Genomic DNA, 24,033 nt, shown 5'->3' with positions numbered 1-24,033 from the left:
GTGGGTTCTACTGTGGGGGCTGGTGACCTGATGTTCTCCATCGCTCTCACAAGCAAACAGGGAAAAGATTTAAATTGCACCTGAACAATTTATTTGGATCAAAAAAATTGCCCAATTATGGAACATCAGAGTAGATTATCCAAAGTAGTCTTTCCTAGTAGCTGGACTTATCCTGGGATGAGGGGTCTCCAGTCCCACGTCCTATTGGGGAACAGTTTGTTTGGAAGCTGAAGATTGTACTATGTTGTGTCTTTTCTCTGAGTTGACTGTGATCAGGTGACTACTCCACCCCAGTGGGGGTTACGTGGAGCTGTCAGGACCCAGTGGGACAAAGCTGGGTGGAATCCCTGAAATGAGGGTCCACTGTGGCCAGAGAGCCAGTCCACCGTATGCATATTCATTCTGGGATCTCAGAGAAAGGAGATGTTTCCCAAATCCTGACTAGAGCACAAGACAGAGAAGGAAGAGGACCCTTTGGGAAAATGCGTTCAAATAGCCCAAGTCCTGATAAGCCAGTATCTGGACAGGACAGACTGAGATGAACAGAGTTTTGTTCCCATACTTTCCTGGAGGAATCCTACCCCACCCCCCTCACTCCCACCTCCACTGCCACCTCCAGGCTGTCTGGTCCAACTCAAAATAAATGTATATAGTGAGGAGAGAGGGAGTGGGGAGCGGGGAGGGACGCGGCCTTCACTGGAGGGGGAAGGATTCAGGAGGGCCGTGAGGCTGGTCCAGCTCCTTCAAATCTCCTTGTGGGGCTGACCATGCTAGCCTGGCTGGCTGCAACTCAGCAGCTGCTTATGTTTGACTCTCTGCAGGGTGTGTGAGTACGTGGGCACCTTGGAACACACCCACTTCAGCGACGGCACCTCTCAGCCCCCGCTAACCATCAGCCAGCCCCAGAAGGCCCCCAGGGGCGGACTCCTTGGGGACCCGGAGAGTGAGGGCTCACCCCAGGAGCAGAGCCTGGAGCAGGAGAGCTCCCTGAGTGCGGCCCCCGTCATCCAGCCGCTCTCCATCCAGGAGCTCGTCCGAGAAGGCAGCCGAGGCCGGGCCTCCGACTTCCGTGGGGGCAGCCTCATGACGGGCAGCAGTGCCGCCAAGGTGGTGCTCACGCTCTCCACGCAGGCTGACAGGTGCGTGCCATTCCCAACACAGCCGGGGCAGTGGGAGAAAGGAAGGCCCCTCCCCTCCCCTCCCCTCCCCTCCCCTCCCCTCCCCTCCCCTCCCCTCCCCTCCCCTCCCCTCCCCTCCCCTGCTCCCCTCCCCCTCCCCTTCCCCTTCCCTTCCCCCTGACCCCCAGAGCACCCTTCCCCTGCTGACCACACCACATCCTTCTCTTCTGCTCACAAAATCATTCCCAGGACAACTTGATTTGTTAGCCGGTCATGGAAGCCTCTTGTCATTTTTTTCAAGCCCGCCTCTGTCTCTCTTGTCTAGTAACAATGGCTGGAGGCTTTTGAGCGGAGGGCAGGCTACCCAGGGCAAAGGCTCTGCACTTACTTTGTGTCCACAGGCAGCATCCTCTCCCTGGGCCCTGATTTCTCATAGCAAAAATAGAGTCATAAAGTAACTCATAGGGTAGCCAGTTTGAAGCAGCTAGAACAGAGCTTGGCAAATAGTAAACGTTCACTATTTTTTGATGGTAATATTTTAAAATCCTATACCCAAGAGTATGATCTATTCTAAATTGATGCCCAGCAACCACGTTCGGGTGAAGAGAGAGAAATCACAGTCATTCCAGCTGTTGAGTGGCCCTTCTTGATGTGGACAGTGCTTTGGTCACCTTCACCTGGAGACCACCCCGCTTTACTCCCCATACTTGGTAGTTCTGCCCCAGACCGCCCGGTACAGGTACAGTGCGGTTCCCATGGGAACAGAGAGATGTAGGAAGGGCATTGCTGGCTGGGCTCAGAAGACCTGAATCCGTTCCTGGCTTTGATATCATCCAACGGGAAAGTCATGTCTGTGTAAATAGTTGCACTGAGACTCAGTTTCTTCATCCACTAACTCAAGACAATAATCCGTTTTTCCTGTTTAACCATTAAGGTGGCTTTGACAGTGTTTTGGAATCTGGAAAGTGGTATACAGGTGTCAGGTGGGATGTAATATTCTTCCCACTAGGAAAGAAGAAAAAGAAATAACTAAGATATAGAAACCAAACCGTATTGAAATTACAGACCACAATAAAGATGTATTTGTTTCAATAATTTACAAATGATTAATCCACTGATTCCCACCTTAAAACCATGTGCCTCATGTCACTTCTTCAGGGCCTTGTTACTCAACTTCTGTTGGAGACACTCACCCTTTCACAGCACATGGCACCCCACAGGGCTGCTTGGCCGTCTGGTGTCATCATGGATTTGGAGGTCGGGCATCGGGTTGACTCCAGAGCAGAGGGAGGCTGACTCGCCTCATTCCTTAAGTGCCAAATAAACCAGTGTTTGGTCCATCTTTCTGAGGTCCAGTGAGCCTCTGATCCTCCTGTGAGCCCTGCTACCTGCCTTCCCTTCCTTCTCCCTAACTCCTTCTAGAAATGTCTGTGCCCAACAGAGTGGAAAACAAGAAATTACAAGGTCCATCATGTTAGGGAATATTCATTATTGCAGTAGATGCTTGAGCGTTACCATGTCCAAGGCTCTGGGTATGATTAAGAAAGTCATTTCCTGCCCCAGGGGGCGTACAGATCAAGTTGACCCTGCTTCTGAATCCTCCTCAGGGCCAAGTCCAACAATACACTCCTCAATTGAAGCCCAACAAAAGCCTTGATTAATTTACTGGGATTTTCTTTAGTATAGTTTATGAAATTGAAGTTAATTGTTAGGATTCCATTCCCAGTTGGCCTCTGTGAGTGATGCTTTGCCATCTTTCAATTTCTTGCCAAACATTTAATGAGTGCTCATCTCAGCTGAGTTATGCCATGGGGTGACAAAGATTTTTTTTTTTTAGGATACTCTGTGCCCCTCAGATTAAAATCTTGTAAGTAGAGCAGACTTGTACTCAGTAATAATAGATATAACAATACCATACATTTCTTTATAGTGTTTACACAACATTTTCATTAATCACATTTAAGAAAATTACCATAATCATTCTGCATAAAGACTTTGCTGAATTGTTTCCAAGTAACAAGTCTTTTTGTGTGTGTTTCATCCAGGCTCTTTGAAGATGCTACTGATAAACTGAACCTCATGGCTCTGGGAGGTTTTCTTTACCAGCTGAAGAAAGCATCGCAGTCCCAGCTTTTCCATTCTGTTACAGAAACAGTTGACTACTCACTGGCAATGCCAGGTAATTCTTTCCCTGCAGAAACTGTGCCATGAAGCTAGCGGCAGACAGTCCAGATCTCTGATGCCAACAGCCTGCCTGAAGACTTGAACCCCCATTCCTTTCACACACGGTCACCCTGCCTAAGTTCAAGTGCAGATTTGTCACTTAGAGTTGAGACATGATCCGTGTGGACATTGCTGGTAGGGCGTTGGTTATTATCCTTTGTAAATGGAAATGTTGCTGCCGTCACAGTTGCAGGTATTGCCACTGGTGGTTCTGCTAAGTTTTGCTCGTGGTGTAGAAATGGTGTGGTAACTCAGGGTATAGATAGCTTCTCATGCAGGTAGAAACTTTTCTCTGTATCACAAAGCCCACACCTGCCTTAGTCCAGCCAACTTGCAGAAACAGCTTCAAATTCTAGAAAGGCCTGGGAGAGAAAAATGGAACATTCAACAGAAGCCTCAGGCCGCTCTTAGGAAAACTGCCCCTGGGGCATGACCCTTTAATGGTGGGTCAGAATCACGGGGCTTCCCAGGTAGCTGGCTTAGTGGTAAAGACTCCATGTGCCACGCAGGAGATGCAGTTTCAATCTCTGAGCCAGGAAGACCCCATGGAGTAGGAAATGGCAACCCACCCCAGTATTCTTGCCTGGGAAATCCCACGGACAGAGGCGCCTGGTGGGCTACAGTCCATTGGGTTGCAGAGAATTAGGACATGACTTAGCAACTAAATAGCAACAGAATCACAGTCTTCATGGATGACACCAGGTGATACACCCTCTTGCAGGCCAACATGGGGGAGAGTGAGTAGAGCTGTGTTGAATCGCCCGCGAGTGGGTCCCAAGTAAGTGGCGGGTTTTGCTCACAAACACACCTGTCCATCGACAGCCAGGTGGCTGTGCTGTTAACAGTGAGCACCTTGTTCCCAGAAATTGAGGCAGAGGCAGAGCCGTGGGCTAGGATCACACTGGTGGTGGCAGGTTGAAGGGCACAGCCTCGGAGGTCCCTTCCACCATTAGGAATTTTGACTCTTACTACAGATTCTAATTTGAGAACCACAGTGCTTTCCTGTGAGCTTTTAATAGACTTTAAAACCTTAGCTATATAAAGCCAACTTTCCAGACCCAGCCAACTGCCAGAGAATCTGAGCCCAGGGGCAACCATCAAAGTATTTTGCATGGAGAAATCAGCAGACTCTGAGCTTACAAAAAAAGAGCTGTGAGGGGCAAGGAAGCGTTGACTTTCAAATCAATCAGATCCAAGTTAAAACGCTGCCTTAAGTTAAAACACTGCCTTAAGTTAAAACACTTACCAGCTGTCAGTTTAGGCAAGTCAGTTCACCTTTCTGATCCTCAGTTTTCTAATCTCTCTGTAGCAATAGTTGCATTTACTTCTTCAGGTTTGCTTTTAAAATTAAAGTGATCACAGAGAACAGGTTTGTGGTTGCCAAGGGGGAAGAGAGGTGAGGGGAGATGGACTGGGAGTTTGGGGTTAGCAGATGCAAACTGTTATATATAAGATAAACAACAAAGTCCTATTGTAGAGCATAGGGAACTATATTCAATATCCTGTGATAAACTATTGGAAAATAATATTTTAAAAGTATACATATGTATGTATATATGTATACCCGAATTACCTTGCTGTACAGTAGAAATTAGCGCATTGTAAAGTAACTATGCTTCAATAAAATAAAAGTGATTAAAGACACAAAGAACCAACACAATGTCTCATGCAGGGTAAACATTCAGTAAATGTCAGTGATTTTTGTTACTGTCATTTTGAAGTTTGTATGATATGGCCAGGCTAATTAGAAAGGCACATTCTGGTTGGTTGAGGTGGTTGTGATCAACATTTTGTGGGCATTGTGGAAGGAGCAGGAGGACATGAGCAAGAAGAGTGAAGAAGACTAAGGTGGCAGAGTAGTAGCAGGAAATCAGAGCAAGCAAGGATTGTACAGAAGCAAGACAGAGCAGGTTAGAGCGCGTGTTACTGGGCGGCAAAGGGGCCTGACCTGCATGGCAAAGGCTTCAGGTGGTGGTGTTAAGGACAAAAAGGGGACAGTGGCTGTGAACAATGGGACGATAACCGCAGCCACTGTTGCTAAGAGTGGAGGGCAGGTAGTCTGTGCCAGGCCTGTGCTGAGTACTTTTGAGTATTAATCATATTTCATCCTTGAAGTAACTTTAAGGAGAAGGCACTGTTATCCCACTTTTACAATGAGAAACAGTGAATTAGAAAGGTAAACTTCCGGTCCATCATAACTCAGCTGTTAAATGATGGAGCCAGGATTTGGGCCTGGGCAGCCGATGCCCTAACCTTTCTATTGATAATCATTCCTCCTTTTCACAAGCATTGTTCACGCTTGTCACAGCAGGCACTAGGGATGCTGTAGTGAGCAGATGGGTGGGCTCTGATCTTGTTGACCGAACTCCTGTTCATTCTTGAATCCGGGCTCCTTTCCTATCGTCACAAATTCGCACCAAACAATCCTACTTATCAAGTGTGACTCCTTGATTTTCATCCTCTAGCCATGCTTGGACAGGTCAAACTATTTCTGAGTTTGGGGTTGATGGCTTTTATGGTCTTGCCTTCTTGTAGGAGAAGTGAAGTCCACCCAAGACCGCAAAAGTGCCCTGCACCTGTTCCGCCTCGGGGACGCCATGCTAAGGATCGTGCGGAGCAGAGCGAGGCCCCTGCTCCACGTGATGCGCTGCTGGAGCCTCGTGGCCCCACACCTGGTGGAGGTGAGCGCCCTAGAAGGGGGAGGCCCGGGGAATCCAGGCAGGGTGGGGACAAGGGCCCTGTGGCCACATCACCTGGTCACAAGCATCATCGTTCTCTGATGACACCTTATGGCTCCTATCACCCCAAGGCTGGCACCGCCCTGGTCTCGCTCTGACCCTTCTTTATACTCACGTGACTTAGCTGGGCACCTCACACAGCCAGTTTCCTATTCCTCATGGTCTGCTACCAGCCTGGGTCTGGCACTTCTTCTTCTTTTTTTTTTTTTTTTCATTTATTTTTATTAGTTGGAGGCTAATTACTTTACAATATTGTAGTGGTTTTTGCCATACATTGACATGAATCAGCCATGGATTTACATGTGTTCCCCATCCTGAACCCACCTCCCTCCCCATCCCATCGCTCTGGCTCGTCCCAGTGCACCAGCCCCAAGCACTTGTCTCATGCATCCAACCTAACCCTATATGCAAGACAGAAAAAGAGACACAGATGTATAGAACAGACTTTTGGACTCTTTGGGAGAAGGCGAGGGCGGGATGATCTGAGAGAACAGCATCGAACCATGTATTTTATCAAGTGGCACTTCTTTTTTGTACGCAAACATAACAATGTCTTTTGTTCCTGCCAGGCTCCCTTTTCTAATAGCTAAATATATTCCCCCTACACAGGGGAGCCACACATCCTGGTTTTCTCAGCTGAATTAACACTCCTAGGACCTCTTTGACTTACCAAAGGAAAGCAGTTTATTTGATAAATTATATGGAACTCCACCTAAATATCTCAATACATGATGACTGGCTACCTCTAAGTTGATGGGGAAATTGTTGCCGTGTTTGACAGTGGTAGCTAGTCCGTAGAGCCCTTTAGCATTTAATCTGGTAGAGCTATACCATAGCTCATCTGGTCTGTCCTCTAGCCGACTAGCCCTGGCTTGTTCACATGGAATTCTTAGGATTCCAAAGAAAGCAAGAAGGCAAATCCCAAATCAGAATTATTTATTCAGTTCTTTACTTATATAATGCTTGCTATCAAATATTATGTAAGCAAAGTTTATATAATATCAAATACTATATAAACAAAGCAAGTCACACATCCAAGCCCAGGGTCCGTGTGGGAGAGGACTCCTAAAGGTCACAGATACAATGATGTGAGTCAATTAATTCATTATTGGTGCAGTCACCCCATATCCCCGAGGGACAAAGGACTCATCTGATCTTCATACGTTTGAAGCACACCTAGCAAGGATACCATGGGCAGTTTCCAGACAAGGTTCCAGTGTATTTAGTCAGCGTGTTCTACAGTACACCACAAAAATATCACATTACTGGGAAAAACAAAAAGAAGAAATTATTGTACTGTGTGTGTGTTAGGTGCTCCGTCGTGCCTGACTCTTCGCAACCCTATGGACTGTAGCCCGCCACGCTCCTCTCTCCATGGGACTCTCCAGGCAAGAATACTGGGGTGGGGTGCCATGCTCTCCTCCAGGGGATCTTCCCAGGGATTGAACCCCCCGGTCTCCTGCATTGCAGGCAGACTCTTTATGGTCTGAGCCACCAGGGAAGCCTGGTTATTAGAAACTCTTATTTTTCTAGAAACTTCAAAGTGAAACTGAAGATGTGCCTGATCAGTTGGTTAAATTATTTAAAATGCAGTTTAGTGTGCTGTTCACTGACGCTTATCCTTGAAATCTTTCACTTTAGCGGAGCTGCTGCTTCCACCTCCCTCCAGGAAGGTGGGTTAGGAAAAGCTTCAGGAACCAGGTTCTTAGTTGCCTGAAGTCCTGAGGGTGTTGGACTCTCCCGTGAATTTTGCAGGCTGCCTGCCATAAGGAAAGACATGTGTCTCAGAAGGCGGTTTCCTTCATCCATGATATACTGACGGAGGTGCTCACGGACTGGAACGAGCCACCTCATTTCCACTTTAACGAAGCTCTGTTCCGGCCGTTCGAGCGTATCATGCAGCTGGAGTTGTGCGACGAGGACGTCCAGGACCAGGTGAGTGTGTAACCATCACAGCGCCGGCCCTCACTGGGTGCGCCCGCAGGACTGCTGTGTGAACGCTGCGGATTCCATCTTTCCAGTACTGCGAGCCCACATGAAATCTGGGGCCAGAAGAGGTTAAGCAGCTTAGCCAAGGATATGTGATTAGTGATGGGTGGAGCTTGAATTTGAACCAGGCACCCTGGCCATACTAGTCTATACTCTCATACCCACACTGAACTCAATCCACTGTCCTGCCCTCTACGGAAAGACAAATGGTAAAGAAACTAGAGACTTCTTTCTTATGATGATCTAGGAATACAGATCCTCTGTCCCTGCAATCTACTAAAAATGTTAAATAAGGGCTAAGCTTTTTATTTTAAAAACACTGACACACAGGCAAGAAAGTAAGGAATGCTAAGATGCCCAAAACTAAGTAACGGTGGGAAGCCAGAGAAGCAGGCTCTGAGACTGGATTGGCCAAGAGCAAACTGACCATCAGGTAAAGCTAAATGTCTGCCTTCAGTCAAAAATAACTGACTCGTTAGGAAATAATATGTCATGAATACAGAAAGAAAAGCAAACCATCAAAATAGACACATACACCCTCCCCAGCTCCCCACCAGGGATCCAGATATTGTTGTTATCAGAGACTGACTTTAAAATAACTGTGTTTATTAAAATTCTAAACAATCATTTAGAACAGGAGAGATTTTGGCTATGGTGGCATAAAGAAGTTAATGAATCCTTTCCATAAAAATTTAGTCTACAAAAAGAAAAAGTTGTCAAAAGCATCCATTGCAGGGCTCTTGAAATTGACCACAGGCAGATGACAAATTGAGTAGCGTTTATGCTGAAAAATAGTTCTTGCCAGAACTTTGGTTAAGGACAGTGGGAGCCTGTGACCTTCTTATTGAAGGTGGAAGTCATCACTTAAAAGCTATTCATAAGAATAGTAATTTGACCAGTGTAAGCTGACTGGGAAAATTAGCCTTTCTGCTTAAGAGACAGACTTGGTTTGAAGAAGACTACTGGTTTGTGCACTAGAAAATATAGATTTGGTAGGAAATAAGCAATAGAATACTACAGTGTTGCTGGCCTAAGGTTGCAGTGGTGAACCAGTAACGAATGTAATGTGAGATTCCGGAAACCAGAGATTTCATAGAAGGACAAGGTAAATTCCTGATGCATCGCTAGCTGACTGAAATATGGACATATATAGGATAGACTGTCTAGATCCCATCAGAAAGCAAAACACCAGAGAGAGTTACAAACTGGCTGAACTTTGAATATTCTCCCCAGCCTGGTTGACAGAGGGCAGTCTCCTTAAAGGCTCAAAGTATTTGAGCAAAATCTCTGCCTACTTCATCAGCTGATGACTAACCTATGCAGACTTGAAGACAGCACTAGGAAGTCAGGCTGAAAAATAAAAATAAAGAAATTTAGTAGAGATACTGGTGCCTTATACCACAGGAAGAGCAGAGATAGGGTCTACAGTATAAGTCCGAGCAATTTAGCATTAAAAAAAAAAAAAAAACCCTCAAGAATAAATCAGAACCCAGCACTGCTATATTATCGAAAATGTCCAATGTTCAGCAAAAAAAAGTATGAGATAGTCAAAGAAATAAGCAGCAATGATGTATGCTCTCGGGTGGGGGGAGGGGCAGACAATAAGACCAGATGTTGTATTAAGCTCAACCCAGGATTATTTAGATCCAAAACTCTTATTTGGAGGTGGGCAGGCAGATAGACACAGGATCTAGAAGAGGTGGTGACCCTTACCAGTCATGCCTTCATGGTAGAAATTATGGAATATTTAGCCAAAGAAGTTCAGCGCATGTGGTGGGGAAAGGGCTTTGTTCACTGTGTCCTGGCCGTGGCTTGGGATGTTGAATTAGGGGACAGAGACTTTGAAGCAGCTACTATAAGTATGTTCAAAGCATTATGTTCAAAGATAACAATGTCTGAAAAATAGAGAATCTACATAAAGAAATAGAAACAGAAGGAATACAAATTCTAGAGTTGATGACAACAAATGAAAAATCCACTAAATAGGCTTACCAGCAAGATTTGAGATGGTAGAGGAAAGAATCAGTGCAAGATTGGTTTAACAGCTCAAAAATCAGTCATGTATCTTTTTAGTAGAATAAAGGATTAAAACCCTATGGTCATCTTAATAGACACAGAGAAAACATTTTACAAAATCCATCACTCATTTTAAATAAAAAAAAAACTTTCAAGAAATGAGAAATAGAAAGGAGTTCACTAATTGGATGAAAGGAGTATTTGAGAATCAAATATCAAACTTCACACAATGCTCAACTGAATACTTTTTCCCAATAATTGGGAACAACGCAAAGATTTCCGCCTTTGCCAATTCTGTTCAACATTATAAATTTTACTCACTGTACCAAAAAATTAATGCCATCCAGTTTTTTAAAAACAAAATTGTCTTAGTTCATAGACAACATGGTCTTATATATAGAACATCCTAAGGAATTTATTTGTTTTTATTTTTTATTTTTTTTGAATTTTAGTTATCTTTGTCTCAAACTTTATTCTTAGGCTTCTTCAGCTTCATTAGCTGCAAAGAATGAATTGTATATAAGCAAAAACTGAAAAGAGCTGCAGTGTCCAGGGGCTTAGGCTTAAAAATATTATAGATCTAGATTTTATCAGATCCATAAACAAAATTTTAAAAAGCAGTCAAAATATAAAATAGCAGCTCCCAGTAACTTCTTCAAGATTTATCTTCTTCAGAAGTTAACTCAATTCAGTTTGCTTCATTCTTGGAAGCCTCATCAAAATTCTCCACAAGACCTGGAGCTTCATTATCTTCCTCCTCTCCAGTGGAAAGTGGTGCTTGCCAAACAATCCACGGAGTGTTTGGGCAGAGCTTCAGCCAATCTTCTTAAACTGGTCAGACTGTCAGCACCAAGCTGGTTTAAGATGCTGGGGAGCAGTTCTGTCAGTTGCTTTGTCTCAGCGTGGCCTGTAATGGTGCAAGTGTTTGCTGCCAGAGATGCCTGAACTTTAGGGTTGTTAAAGTGGATCACTGTTCCTTGATTTGTGAACATATTCACCTCTTCAATACCAGAGATATTGTTTACCCCTAACTTCTTTAAAGAGAACTGAAGTTTTTTGTCATCTGCTGTGGCTGTTCTATGAACCACCTTCTTCTTTCTGCGAGCAGTTCCTTTCCCACCAATGTGCACTTGTGCCTGCAGTTTGGCAAGTTTCTCCTGGTTCATGTTAGTTTCTTTCATCTTGTTGGAGTGGAAGTGGGGCCGAGCAGGGGAATAGGGTTGGCGTTCAGGTGGTCTCGGGCAGACCGGCTGAGGTTAGGCGCACACACAGGGGGACGCAGATGGCAGCTAGAGGGATTTATTTTTTAAATTGCTAGAATTAATAGTGAGTTTAGCTAGGTTACTGGCTATAAAAACAACACATTAAAGTCACTTGCATTCCTGTATCCAAGATGTAAGTTATCAAAAATTGAAATTGCAAACAATTCCATTTACAAGAGCATCAAAAACAATATATTTAGGAATTTAGCAAAAGATGTTAAATACCTGTATGCTGAAAGCTACAAAATGTTGCTGAGAAAAAAATAGAATATTCAAACAAATTATGAAAGATGCTACATTCATGGATTGAAAGACAGTGTTTTTAAATGGCAGATTTCCCCAAGTTGATATATAGATTCAGTGCAATTCCTATCAAAATCTCAGCAGACTTTTTTGAAGAAATTGGGAAGATGTTTCTCAAGTTTATACACAAGTTCAAAGGATCTAGAATAGAGAAAACACATTTGAAAAAGAACAGCAAATTTGGAGAATTTACACTACCCAATTTCAAAACTTAAGGAATCTACACCGTGGAATATTGGTATAAGGACAGAATTATTGATCAGGGGAACTGAATAGAAAGTATAGAAATAAATTCTCACATCTATGGTCAATTTTTGACAAAGATGTCATTGCGATTCAATAGAGGGACAGGATATTCCTTTAGCAAATGGTGCTTGAACATATGCAGTAAAAAATAACTCAAAATGGGTCATAGGCTTAAATAAGTGCAAAGCCCATAAAAGCTTCCACAGAAAGCATAGGAGACCACCTTGGGTTAGGCAGAGATTCCTTAGAAATGACACAACAGGATCTGTAAAAAGAAAAATTGATGATTTGGACTTAATAAAATGTAAAACTTTTGTTCTTCAAAAGACACCATTTAGGGGCTTCCCTGGTAGCTCGGTGGTGAGGAGTCTGCCTGCCAATTTGAGGTGCGTGGGTTCAACCACTGGCCCTGGAGGATCCCATGTGCAACGGCTTGGCCTATTCGCCGCAACTATGGAGCCTGTCCTCTAGAGCCCAGAAACCACAACTCCTGAGCCCACATGCCATGCCACTGAAGCCCACGTTCTGCAAAAAGAGAACCCACCACAGTGAGAAGCCCCCACGCCACAACTAGAGAAAGCCCATGCACAATAGTAAAGACCCAGCACAGCCAAAAAATAAATGAATTTTTTTTTTAAAAGAGAGACCATTTAAAAATAAAAAGGCAAGCCCAAAGCTATGAAAAAGAATTTGCAAACCATGTGTCTTGGAATGCATTTAGAATGCATGAAGAACCCAATGATTTAAAGACAGTAATGAAAAGATAAAAACCTAACTTCAAAAACAGCAAAATATTTACAAATAGCATGTGAAAAGTTGCTTAGTGGCACTTAGTAAAATGCAAATTAATGCAGTATGGTTGCTTATTTAGAAGACTTTTGAGTGAGTTTGTCTAGGTTTTGATTTTTCTCTTGCACTAAAATTAACCCAGAAATAGGGAGCCGGGAAGCACATCCATCTTCCCAGAAACTCGCCTGCTTCTTGGAAGGAAAAGGCGCCAAGGGCCACCCCCTTTGCCTCTGCAGGTTGTCACGTCCATCGGGGAGCTGGTTGAAGTGTGTTCCACCCAAATCCAGTCAGGGTGGAGGCCCTTGTTCAGCGCCCTGGAAACCGTGCACAGTGGGAACAAGTCTGAGGTGAAGGAGTACCTGGTGGGCGACTATTCCATGGGTAAGGCTGTGTGCTGATTTTGCATCCTGAAACTTGTTTGTTAGTTCTACGTTCTGATGACTGTAGTTCTATGTCTTTTGGTGGAATCTTGAAGACCTTGTATACATAAGATCATATCATCATCAAAAAGAGGCCATGTTACTTTCCGATTTGGATGCATTCTATTTCTCCTCTTGCCTGATTGCTCCGGCTAGGGCTTCCGGTTCTGTGTTGAATGGGAGTGCTGATTTTGGCGGTGGGGCAATAGCTCTTCATGTCAAGCTCCATGCTATCAAAAGAAGTTGGAGAACAGGGAAGACTGGCGTTCCGCTGTTTTATCAGCAGGAAATGGTGTAGCAGGAACACAAGTTCTGAGTTCTGCCGGCAGGTCGAGAACCTTGAGCGTTTCCAGGCCCTGCTCTCAGTGACAGAGAAGGCTGAAGGCTGAGAGACTTAGGTCATTTCACTGACACATGTCTGTGTTGAGTTCATTCATAAAACCAAAAGGAAAAAATGTTATCCACTATCTAGGAAGAAGCAGAAAATATCCAAATAACAGGGAATTCGAATTAGGGAGATGGGGTCTGGCTGGAAATAGATGGGCAGCCATACAGCAGGCCTGGTGACCAGGGATGTTGGGTCAGGGACCTCCAAGACTAACCTTGCATTTAGAGACCCAGCAGAAGGACTCATGGGACTCAGCATGTAGTTATGCCAAGATTTATTACATAGCTCAAACTTATTAATGGCTCGTGGCTGAGGTTTATTACAGTGACATGGTAAGGACAAGCCAGATCCTAAGGGGAAAACAGACTCCTTGTGCAGGCCTCCCTGAGCTCTCGCCCTCCCTTGAGGGTCCCACAGAGCACTTCACCTCCAGTGTGGAAAATGCAGCAGTTTATATGACCAGGGGCAGTGTGTGAGCCTTTCTACCCAGGGAAGCCCATTAGAGACCCAGTTAAGGGCTGGTCACTTAGGTACCCTCTGCCAAAATCCGCACTTCCAAAATCCATACTTCCTGGAGGGGGAGGGGAAGGTGTTCAGATCAGACTGTGTTCTTTGCGCCAACCATCCAGGCAGAGTAAACCATCCAATTAACGGACTATTCGGTGAGCCAGGTTCCCAGACCAGCCAAGAGCCAACCCTTGAGGCAGGCCTTTCTGAGGATAGCAGCCTCTGAGCCTTCTATGTTAGCTCTTTTCAGCACAGGTATGAGTAAGTTAGTGTGTGCCATCAGGGGGTTACCTAAACCTTCCCATATCTATGACTGTGTGCAGAATTCCAAAGGACCACATGTTTAATGGCCCTGTGTAGACCTACACATTGCTCAACCCTGCGTTCAGCCGGCTTTGCCCTCATTTGTCTACTAAGCTCTCCTCACAGCCATCCTACAGCTCCCCCTGCAGGCAAAGCTGTTCTCAGCACGGGAGCCAAGCCAGTTATCCAGTCAAAAGACCTGGGCTTTGCTCTAATAGATATATATTTTTTAATGCTCTTTGGAAGGTGCTGGGAGTATGGGCAACCTGAAGGGTAGACACCTAACTTTCTTAAAACTCTATAACCTTCCTCCTTCAGGAAAAGGCCAGGCGCCAGTGTTTGATGTATTTGAAGCTTTTCTCAATACCGACAACATCCAGGTCTTTGCTAACGCAGCCACTAGTTACATCATGTGCCTTATGAAGTTTGTCAAAGGACTGGGTAAGTGGAGCCCCCCCTTCCTGCCTCCTGACAGCTGGAGACCCTTATCCTTATGGCTCTGTAAGCATTGGGTGCAGGCATCCTGGGAGAGAAGCAGACGGCGCTATGCTGTGTGCTCAGGAGCACACAGCTTGGATTCTGTCCAGGGTTGATATTTTTCACAGTGTTCATGGAATAATTTTATAATGAAGTGTCTTCATATATTATTTTACTCCAACTTCTTTTTTTGAATCTTAAAATGTTCAATATTATGTTTAGTAATTGCTTTTATGCAGAAAACTGCTGTCCTTAGTGTCACATAATTAATGAGCCTAATTAGAGTTTGAGTTCCCAGCTCTTAAGCAAAAGTTAAGATGCCTTCCCCCAGACTATATTGATTACAAAATGTAGTTTGAAAGTGTAGGAGTCACCTTTCCTTGAGATTTCGTGTGTTTCAGGAAATACCTACCTGATTTTTAGGCTTAATTTGGAAATATTTTAACACAGTAGAGTGCTCATTGGAAAAGACCCCAATGCTGGGAAAGATTGAGGGCAGGAGGAGAAGAGGACGACGGAGGATGAGATGGTTGGATGGCATCACCGACTCCATGGACATGAGTCCAAGCAAGTTCCGGGAGTTGGTGATGGACAGGGAAGCCTGGCGTCCTGCAGTCCATGGGGTCGCAAAGATTCATATACCACTGAGGGATGAGCTGATATAGCATGACTTACTGTTGGTATAGCTCAGTTTTATCTGCGGTGAAAGTGAAAGGGAGTGGCAGGTTAGTTAAATGAAAAGTTTAGAAGAAACTTCAAGTTTTGAGACTTTCACCCTGGACATCTCTTAGATATGGAGCCTTGAGAACCTTTTAAATGAAACTATAAGGCCAATCCTTATAAAAATATAAAGGATATCAGCCCTGAATATTCACTGGAAGGACTAATGCTGAAGCTCAAGCTCCAGTACTTTGGCCACCTGATGCAAAGAACTGACTGAGGATGATCGGATGGTATCACCAATTCAATGGACATGAGTTTGAGCAAGCTCAGGAGATAGTGAAGGACAAGGAAGCCTGGTATGCTACAGTTCATGCGGTTGCAAAGAGTTGGACACGACTTAGTGACTGAACAACAACAATAAAAATTATTTTGTATTCTTGCAAAATAACTGACAATTTATTTGCAAAAGAAAATAGGACATGGAGAAGCTAGGTGATTGCATCCATGTTCCCCTTATTTTGGAGCAGGAATAAAATGCAAGTTTCAAAAAAGAGGCTGGAGGCCATAGGTCTGATCCGTAGACCATCCTTGTTACATTGTGTTCTTATATACACATTCTGTTTTTCTCTGGGAAGTAAAGGGCTGAACTGAGGGAACATGAATGCCCCTCACTTATCCACTATACATGCTGGGCTTCAGAGGAGGATTTCTTTGAACAGAGTACGATTTTACTCTTTTTAAACTCTTTTGTTGTTGTTCATTTGCTAAGTTGTGTCCGACTCTTTGCGACCCCATGGACTGCAGCACGCCAGGCCTCCCTGTCCCTCACTATCTCCCAGAGTTTGCCCAAGTTCATGTCTGTTGAATGGGTAATGCCATCCAACCATCTCATCCTCTTTTCAAACTCTGTCCTACATTAAATAGAAAGCAAATAGTTTAGTATCTTAATCATAAGAATACCTTAAAGCATGAGGTAATCTCTACATGAGATAGTAAAAAATCCAGTGCTTATTTAGAAAAAAACTCTTCCTCCTATGCTTCTTTACTCTCTCAAGTACTATCCCACTCACCAGAGTTCTGATACCAGATGTGCCTGGGGTTTGTTCCCACACCAAGCAGTCCTCTGTGACACCAGCCAGGTTCCCTACAGGTCAATTCAATTCTGACACTAACCAGAGTTAGCACAGGTTAAGGGCTCAGTCCTGTGTGACTGCCCCCCCCCCCCATTTCAACTGACAGTTGCAAGTAGTGGGTCCCCAAGTTACTCACAACTCTGTCCATCTTGGCTACAACTCAGAAGTTCCCATGATCCCCCGCCCCTTGGATTTGATGATTTGTTAGAGCAGCTCACAGAAGAGAGGGAAATACATTCACCAGTTTATTATATAATAATGCATATGATAAATTATACAGATGAGCAGTCAGGTGAAGAGATAATACAAGGTGAAGTCAAGAAGAGTCCCAAGCTCAGGAGCTTTTGTCCCCATGGAGCTGGGGTACACCCTCCTCCCAGCATATAGATGTGTTGACCTTTGCAGAGGCTCTCTGAACCCCATACTTTGGGGACTTTTTTATGGAGGCATCATCATGTGGGCATGATCAATCATTAACTCAATTTCCAACCCCTCTCTTTCCCCATGGTCTTTCTGGTAACCAGCCCCCATCCAGGAGCTCAACAAGCTTTGCCTCATGGGAACAAAAATGCTGTCACCTAGGAAATTCCAAGTGGTTTGGGAGTTCAGCATCAGGAGCTGGAGTCAAAGATCAAGTATCAGAACAAAAGATGCTCCTAGGATCTTTATCATTTGGGAAATTAGGGTTTTAGGAGCTCTGTGCCAGGAACTGGGGCAGAGACTAAAATATTTTCTAGTGTTCCACAGTCTTACATTTTTTATAAGAATCATCATCAGTGGTAATGCCGGAGATGTGGGTTCCATCCCTGGGTCAGAAAGATCCCCTGGAGGAGGAAATGGCAACCCACTTCAGTATGCTTGCCTGGGAAATCCCATGAACAGAGGAGCCTGGCAGGCTGCAGTCCCTGAGGTTGCAGAGAGTCAGACACGACTGAGCACACACGTGCACGAACACACACACACGTGCAACACTACAGAACAGTATTGGTATTCTGTTGTTCAGTGAACAGTCCAGTGCCTGCTACACTGGCACAGTGAATAAAACGTGCTTCCTGCCTGTGAGAGGTTTGCTGCCTCTTCTGGGAAACAGACACATAAATCATCACAGTTCAGTAGTAATAATACTTTCATAGATGCTAGTTTTGTTTTGTTTTTTTAAGTGAGTTAAGCTGAGATAAGCGAGCTGCTGAGACAGGGTGCTGGTAGTAGACCCCATGCAGGCTTCACGGGAGAACTGACCTTTGAACTTGGTGGAGTGAGCTGTAGGCTTACTTTTCTAAAAGCTGGGTACATTGCAGGTACCCACAGAGGAGGGATCCTGGGTGATGAGTTGGAATGGGCCCTGCAGGCCACATGAGGGGACTGAGAATGTGTGGGGAAGGTTTCGAAACTGAACTCCGGCAGGGACGTGTTCTGTGGGTGAGGGTAAGAGGCTGCAGGCAGAGACCAGTGGGCAGTAGTTTGGGAGCGAGCAGAGAACACAGAATCGAGGACATTGGCGAGGTGGGATCCACAGGGCTCGGACTGCTGTGATGCGGGGCCGGAAAAGAGGAGGAACTCGGGCTGACTCCCTCTCCTCAAACTCCCTGTCAGAACTGACGTTACTCAGAATCTGGATGTCCCAAAGGAGCGGAGGAGAGGGGGATGTCATGAATACTGTCTTTGGGCATTTGTACACGTTAAGTTTCTATGAAATATTCAAGTGGAGATGTCAGAATTCTGAGATCTTCTCTTGAGGAGGGAGTTGGGGCCTGAAAGTAGAGCTGCAGAATTGTCACTGTGCAGCTGAGGATATTTAAAACCAAAAGGTTCTAATTTTTCTGTGAATTATGAGGCAGTTACTTGTCTGTGGCTCTGGGTCAGTGGGACACCTGTTGTTGTTCAGGCACTCAATGTGTCCGACTCTTTGCGGCCCCGTGGAATGCAGCACTCCAGTCTCCCCTGTCCTTCACCATCTCCCAGAGTGTACTCCAATTCACATCCATCGAGCTGATGATGCCATTCAGCCTTCTGAGGCCCCAGGATAGCCACACTGGCTGTGTCCTGCCCATCTCCAGGGGGCACAGACTTTGACATGTAACACAGAAGCCTGGATAAAAAATCTTTGGAACATTCGCTGTGGTTAACAAGATAGGAAATGGATTTATTTGTTTTGGGTTTTTTTTTGGGGGGGGTGGGGTGTTTTTTTACTTTTTATTTCACATTGGGGTATACCTGCTCAGTCGCTTCAGTCATGTCCAGCTCTGCCCGTGGGATTCTCCAGGCAAGAACACTGGAGCAGGTTGCCACACCCTCTTCCAGGGGATCTTCCTGACCCTGGGATCGAGCCCGCATCTCCTGGACTGCAGGCAGATTCTTCATCCACTGAGCCACTTGGGAACCCCTTATTGGGGCATATCCAATTAATAAACAATGTTCTGATATCAGCCATATACGTACATGTATCCATTCTCCCCCAAACTCCCCTCCCATCCAGGCTGCCACATAACATTGAACAGAGGTCCATGTGCTATACAGTAGGTCCTTGTTGGTTATCCATTTTAAGGGTAGCAGGGTGTACATTACAAGAAATGAATTTTTTTTTTTGAATTTATTTTTAATTCCCACTTGGTTATTTCAACATGAACTGCTCTGTGTTTTTATACCATGAGGTATGTTACTCTAACCAGGAATTAGCAAACTATGGCCCACGGGCCAATCCCATCCACTCAGAGTTTTTAATCAATAAAACTTTATTGAAACACAGCCATGGTTGTTTGTCCGTGGCTGTTTTGTGCTCCAATGACAGAGTTGAGAAGTTGCAGCAAAGACAGTGTGATCTGCAAAGCCTAAAATATTTATATATAAAAGAAGTTTGCCAATCCCTGATCTAAAACATAAGAAATGGTTTTCTCTTCTTTGTTGAGAAACATGCCTCTTTATCTTTTAAACTTCAGCAAATGCCTAGTAATTATGTATGTTTACCTGCAGGGAGGGTGCTGGTTACTACAATTGTAGACAATTAGAAACAGTTACGGTACTATGGTGTGATTTTATTAAAAAGTGTAGGAATAGATTCATCATGCAAGAAGAAAAATAGTAATTCTGAACTACTTATTTACCTATAGACTATCTAGATGTCCTCTACAGATCTGTTCCATTTCTAGATATATACACAAAAAATATATCATTTCAGCTCAGTTATGTAGTCGCCACCCCCAAGCTGCAGATGTTTCGAATCCTCCCAGTCTTCATTTATGATCACGGTTTAGTGCTGAGTGCTGGCAGCAAACGAGGTCCTTCTCTAGACGGAGTGGGGCCTAGTGCTTCATCCCAACCCAGCACATGGCTGGTCTCTCAGGATCATCCTCTGTCCTCAAAGCTTCAGAAGTCAGAGCATCAGCAGCAGGCCCAGGAAAGTGAATTACAGTTACAGAGTGCCCAGGCACACACACCCTCCAGCCACTGAAAGGACTGTGGCAGGATACGGAATTGGAAAAGACCCCGATGCTGGGAAAGATTGAGGGCGGGAGGAGAAGGGGACAACAGAGGATGAGATGGTTGGATGGCATCACCGACTTGATGGACGTGAGTTTGAGTAAACTCTGGGAGTCGGTGATGGACAGGGAGGCCTGGCATGCTGCAGTCCATGGGGTCACAAAGAGTTGGACGCGACTGAGCGACTGAACTGAACTGACAAGTGAAAAGAGGAGTTACAGAAGAGAATAATTTCAACAAGGTATGATGTGTACTATTTGACCCCCAGCCGTATTTAATGTGTACACGTGTAGGGGGAAATTTGACTGAAAGGGCTTTTCTCAGGGTTGTATACTTTTTCTTTTCTGTTTTAGTAGCCCTTTGGTGAGCAAATGCTGAGTGACTAAGTAGGTCTTCTGTTAGGAGGGGATAAACACTGTTTGTTTCTGTCTCTCCCCGCTGCCCCCAGGGGAGGTGGACTGTAAGGAGATCGGAGACTGTGTCCCAGGACCCGGAGCCGCGTCCCCAGACCTGTGTCTCCCCGCCCTGCACTACCTCCGGCGCTGTTCTCAGGTACCCAGACCCCCAAACCTGCCTCTGAAGATGCTCACAAAATATGCACAGGTGTCTTTGTGAAGCCCAGGAACAACACTTTCTGCTGTCTCTGAGGAGAGTGGGGCTTACATCTGGAGTATAAATTTTGGTCCCCACACCTTCTACAAAGGAGAGAAAGAAAGTCATGAGAATATACTAGAACACACAACTGGGTTTTGAGGTCTCTGAAACTTCTCATTTATACCCGATGAAAGGACTACCGTCATCTCTCTCTGTCAGGCTAAGACATCTTGGGAAATCTTCCTGATGAGACCGAAACCTGGACAGTAGGCTGCACACAGTGAAGAGAGACGTAAAAAAAGTAAGAGGCTGGTATGCAGCCAGGATCTAGTAAAGAAACCAGTGAAACATCACTTGCCAGTGTGAACAGTGACCTCCCTTTTGTCAAGTCCAGTTCTTAAACCCGTGTCACATGCCAGCGGAACAATCCGATGCTCCTTCCCCAAAGCCCTTCCTCTTCAGCGACACCCTCTCTCCATAGCTCGTCTCTCGTCTCCTCAGGTGTGTCCCCCGGCCTCCTCTTGTCTGTCTGTAACCCCTCCCTTGGCGGGGGTTGACAGCATTAAGCCCCAGGTCTTTAGAAAGGATGCCCCGCTCTGACTTCCTCCTCCATACGCTTCCATAAGGCCCATGTGACCTGACCTCGCTCCCCTACGGCCTCAGCTCCTTCCCTCTCTCTCACTGTGCTCCGCCACGCTCCCTTTCTCGCCCTCAGACATTCCTGACTTGTTAGTGCTCGGGGCCATTGCTGTTCCCTCTGCCTGGAATTTTCTCTCCTCGGATCTCTGTATGGGCATCGCTCCTTACTGTCCAATCTCATCTGAGACATCACCTCCTCAGGGAGACCAGGGCTTAAGTATCTACCTACTTTCTGCCTACATTCCCCACCCATCTGGTCACCCTTTCTCAGAGCCCCCTGTCTAAATTTTTCCTGTAACCTGTCAGAAATATTATTTGTGAAAGGAGTATGTCTGTAAGACACACACGGCTGGATCTCTGTCTGTCTCGCTCACAGTTGTTTCCCTAGCTTCTAAAATAGTCCAGGCACAATTCTAATTTGTGAAGTACAGGGTTTCTTGTGAGTTTGTCCCAGTGACAGCAGGGAGTCAGGACAATAGCAGTGAGACAGGAGTGAAGAGCCCAGGGCAGCCATTAGCTCTTCTTCTCATGCCTTCATCTTGCCCACCCGCCCCTCAGATTCCTCCATCCTCAGGGGCCCCATATTTCTTTGATGTTGAGTCAGGGGAAGGGGAATAAGAGTCTGATAGCTCATTTGCCTAAAGACTCTCTTCTCAGTGCTCCCCATAGAACAACTCACCCACAGGCAAAAATTCTTAACGTGTTTCATGATTCCCTTCATAGGTTTGTGGGAGTCTATAAGACTCCTGTGCCACTGAGATACTGAAAAGGTATCCACAGAATCTTCTTCTAACTTTTTGTTACCATTGACTCTTATTTTATCTGCTTCACAGGATCAATGCCTCTTGTGGGCTGCCTTATGCTTTCAAATCACAACCAAGTTTAAAACTTTCCTAGACTGGGAGCTTTTCTGCTTTTCTCTCCACCTTTTCTTACCTGTATATAGTTTTGTTGTGATTTAATAGAGTGCAGCTTTTTCCAGTATATAATTGCAGCTTGATTTTTTTTTTTTATGTAGTTGTTGGCCAAAATCTACAAGATGCCCTTGAAGCCGATATTCCTTAGTGGGCGACTTGCTAGCTTGCCCCGAAGACTTCAGGAGCAGTCTGCAAGCAGTGAGGATGGAATTGAGTCAGTCTTGTCTGACTTTGATGACGACACTGGTAAGTTAACTGACTGAGCTAAACTGGGTTCTTTGCTATATGTGTGTATTTCCAAAAGCTGAAGTCAAGAATTCAGTAGCTCACAGATCATAAATGACCATCCACTTTCATTGTTATTATTTATAATTCTAACAGAACAAGCCTACCTTAAGTTTCCATGGACTCTGCAAAAACATTTTACAATCAAGGTCTCAAACCCATCCTTTTTAGATGGGGGTGTGTGTGTGTGTGTGTGTGTGTGTGTGTATTAGTTGCTCAGTCATGTCTGACTCTTTGTAATCCCATGGACTGTAGCCCACCAGGCTCCTCTGTCCATGGGATTCTCCAGGCAAGAATACTGCAGTGGGATGCCACCCCCTTCTCCAGGGGATCTTCCTGAGCCAGGGATTGAACCCAGGTCTCCTGCATTGCAGGCAGATTCTTTACTGTCTGAGCTATCAGGGAAGCCCCCCTTTTAGATGAATACCTCCATCTAAAACCAGTGTCGATTTACAGATTCCACTAAATAAAGTTTCTAACTCCAAGTTCTCTTGAATTTAGCAAATTGGGTTGTGGTTGCATTTGGTGCATTGGTACTTAAAATGCCTGGTAATTGCCTTTAATACCTATAAACACAGTCATTATATAATTACTTCCTATAGGACTGTTTGGTTAGAGACTGGGGAAATTAGGCCATTACGAAAGAGAGAATGTTTGTGACTGGGTGAAGCTGAAGACTCATTAAAAGAATAAGTTTAAAGAATGTTTCAAATTAGTTCCTGTGTAGTTTCTTATGAATTCCAGTTCAAACTAGTAATGATAATTTTCAGATTGGTTCACTCATGTTCACTTTTGCTATCTTCTAATCCAGGTTACTCTGTCCTGTTTCTAGACCTACAAATGGAAATGATATCCTTCTAGGGATCTAATATCTGGGCATATCAAACCCTTGTAAAAGGACTTTTGGGGAAAGATTTTTTAATTTACTTTTTGTTTTTAATTCTTTTATTTTTCAGATACAAATTCATTTATGGGGATGTCTAGAAATTTTCCAGTTTTGCATAGGGATCATTAACAGTGAAACCTTACAATTTCAGACAAGTTGTTAGGAAAATTATAGAAACGAATAAATATCTAATGTAGAGAACAAGTAGATATTAGAAATTGGCTAGGTGTTGCCTGATAGAGGCTTCACTTCAATGATTAGGTAAGAATTTTTACTTAGCATCTTAAACCTCCAACCCAGAAAATTAAAAGCTTATTTTGCTTGTCTATAATACAGTCTTTAAAGCAGTTGTAAACCATTTGTACAAGGAACAGTGAGCATTCCCTTCCCATTTTTGCAAATTGCTAATCTTTTTTTTTCCTAGGCAGCCCACCCAAGAAAATAAATCAAGTTTAGCCAAGCACCAATCTAAGGTTTCCTACAGTGTAAATTCATTAAGGGCTTTAAAATTATATATATAACATATCAGAGAAAAGAATAAAAGCTTTAAGTTGGTGTTAAAAATTACTCCTTATCATTGGTATGTTTAGATATTCTTTCTCTTGTTTCTGAAGGCAAATAACTGCTTTTCCATTTTCCTATGTAAATTTCAAACACATAT

At 44.5% G+C, this 24,033-nt stretch overlaps 1 protein-coding gene and 1 pseudogene across 4 annotated transcripts in view; one reads left to right on the top strand and one right to left on the bottom strand.

Annotated features, from left to right (window-relative positions):
- The window catches only part of ARFGEF3 (ARFGEF family member 3), a 176,741-nt gene that overhangs the window by 125,472 nt on the left and 27,236 nt on the right, over window positions 1–24,033 (top strand). For all 4 annotated transcript variants that reach the window (XM_070461545.1, XM_070461544.1, XM_070461543.1 and 1 more), the window contains 8 exons: window positions 822–1,139; window positions 3,164–3,297; window positions 5,877–6,022; window positions 7,835–8,014; window positions 12,921–13,065; window positions 14,620–14,742; window positions 20,500–20,603; window positions 22,303–22,447. In XM_070461545.1, the coding sequence (XP_070317646.1) occupies window positions 822–1,139; window positions 3,164–3,297; window positions 5,877–6,022; window positions 7,835–8,014; window positions 12,921–13,065; window positions 14,620–14,742; window positions 20,500–20,603; window positions 22,303–22,447 (1,295 nt within the window). The remainder of the gene's footprint in view (window positions 1–821; window positions 1,140–3,163; window positions 3,298–5,876; window positions 6,023–7,834; window positions 8,015–12,920; window positions 13,066–14,619; window positions 14,743–20,499; window positions 20,604–22,302; window positions 22,448–24,033) is intronic.
- On the bottom strand, window positions 10,529–11,265 carry LOC139033024 (transcription factor BTF3 pseudogene; annotated as a pseudogene).

Source organism: Odocoileus virginianus, chromosome 34 (genome assembly GCF_023699985.2).
Source record: "Odocoileus virginianus isolate 20LAN1187 ecotype Illinois chromosome 34, Ovbor_1.2, whole genome shotgun sequence".
Lineage (NCBI taxonomy): Eukaryota > Metazoa > Chordata > Mammalia > Artiodactyla > Cervidae > Odocoileus > Odocoileus virginianus.
This window is presented reverse-complemented; position numbering and strand designations above follow the sequence as displayed.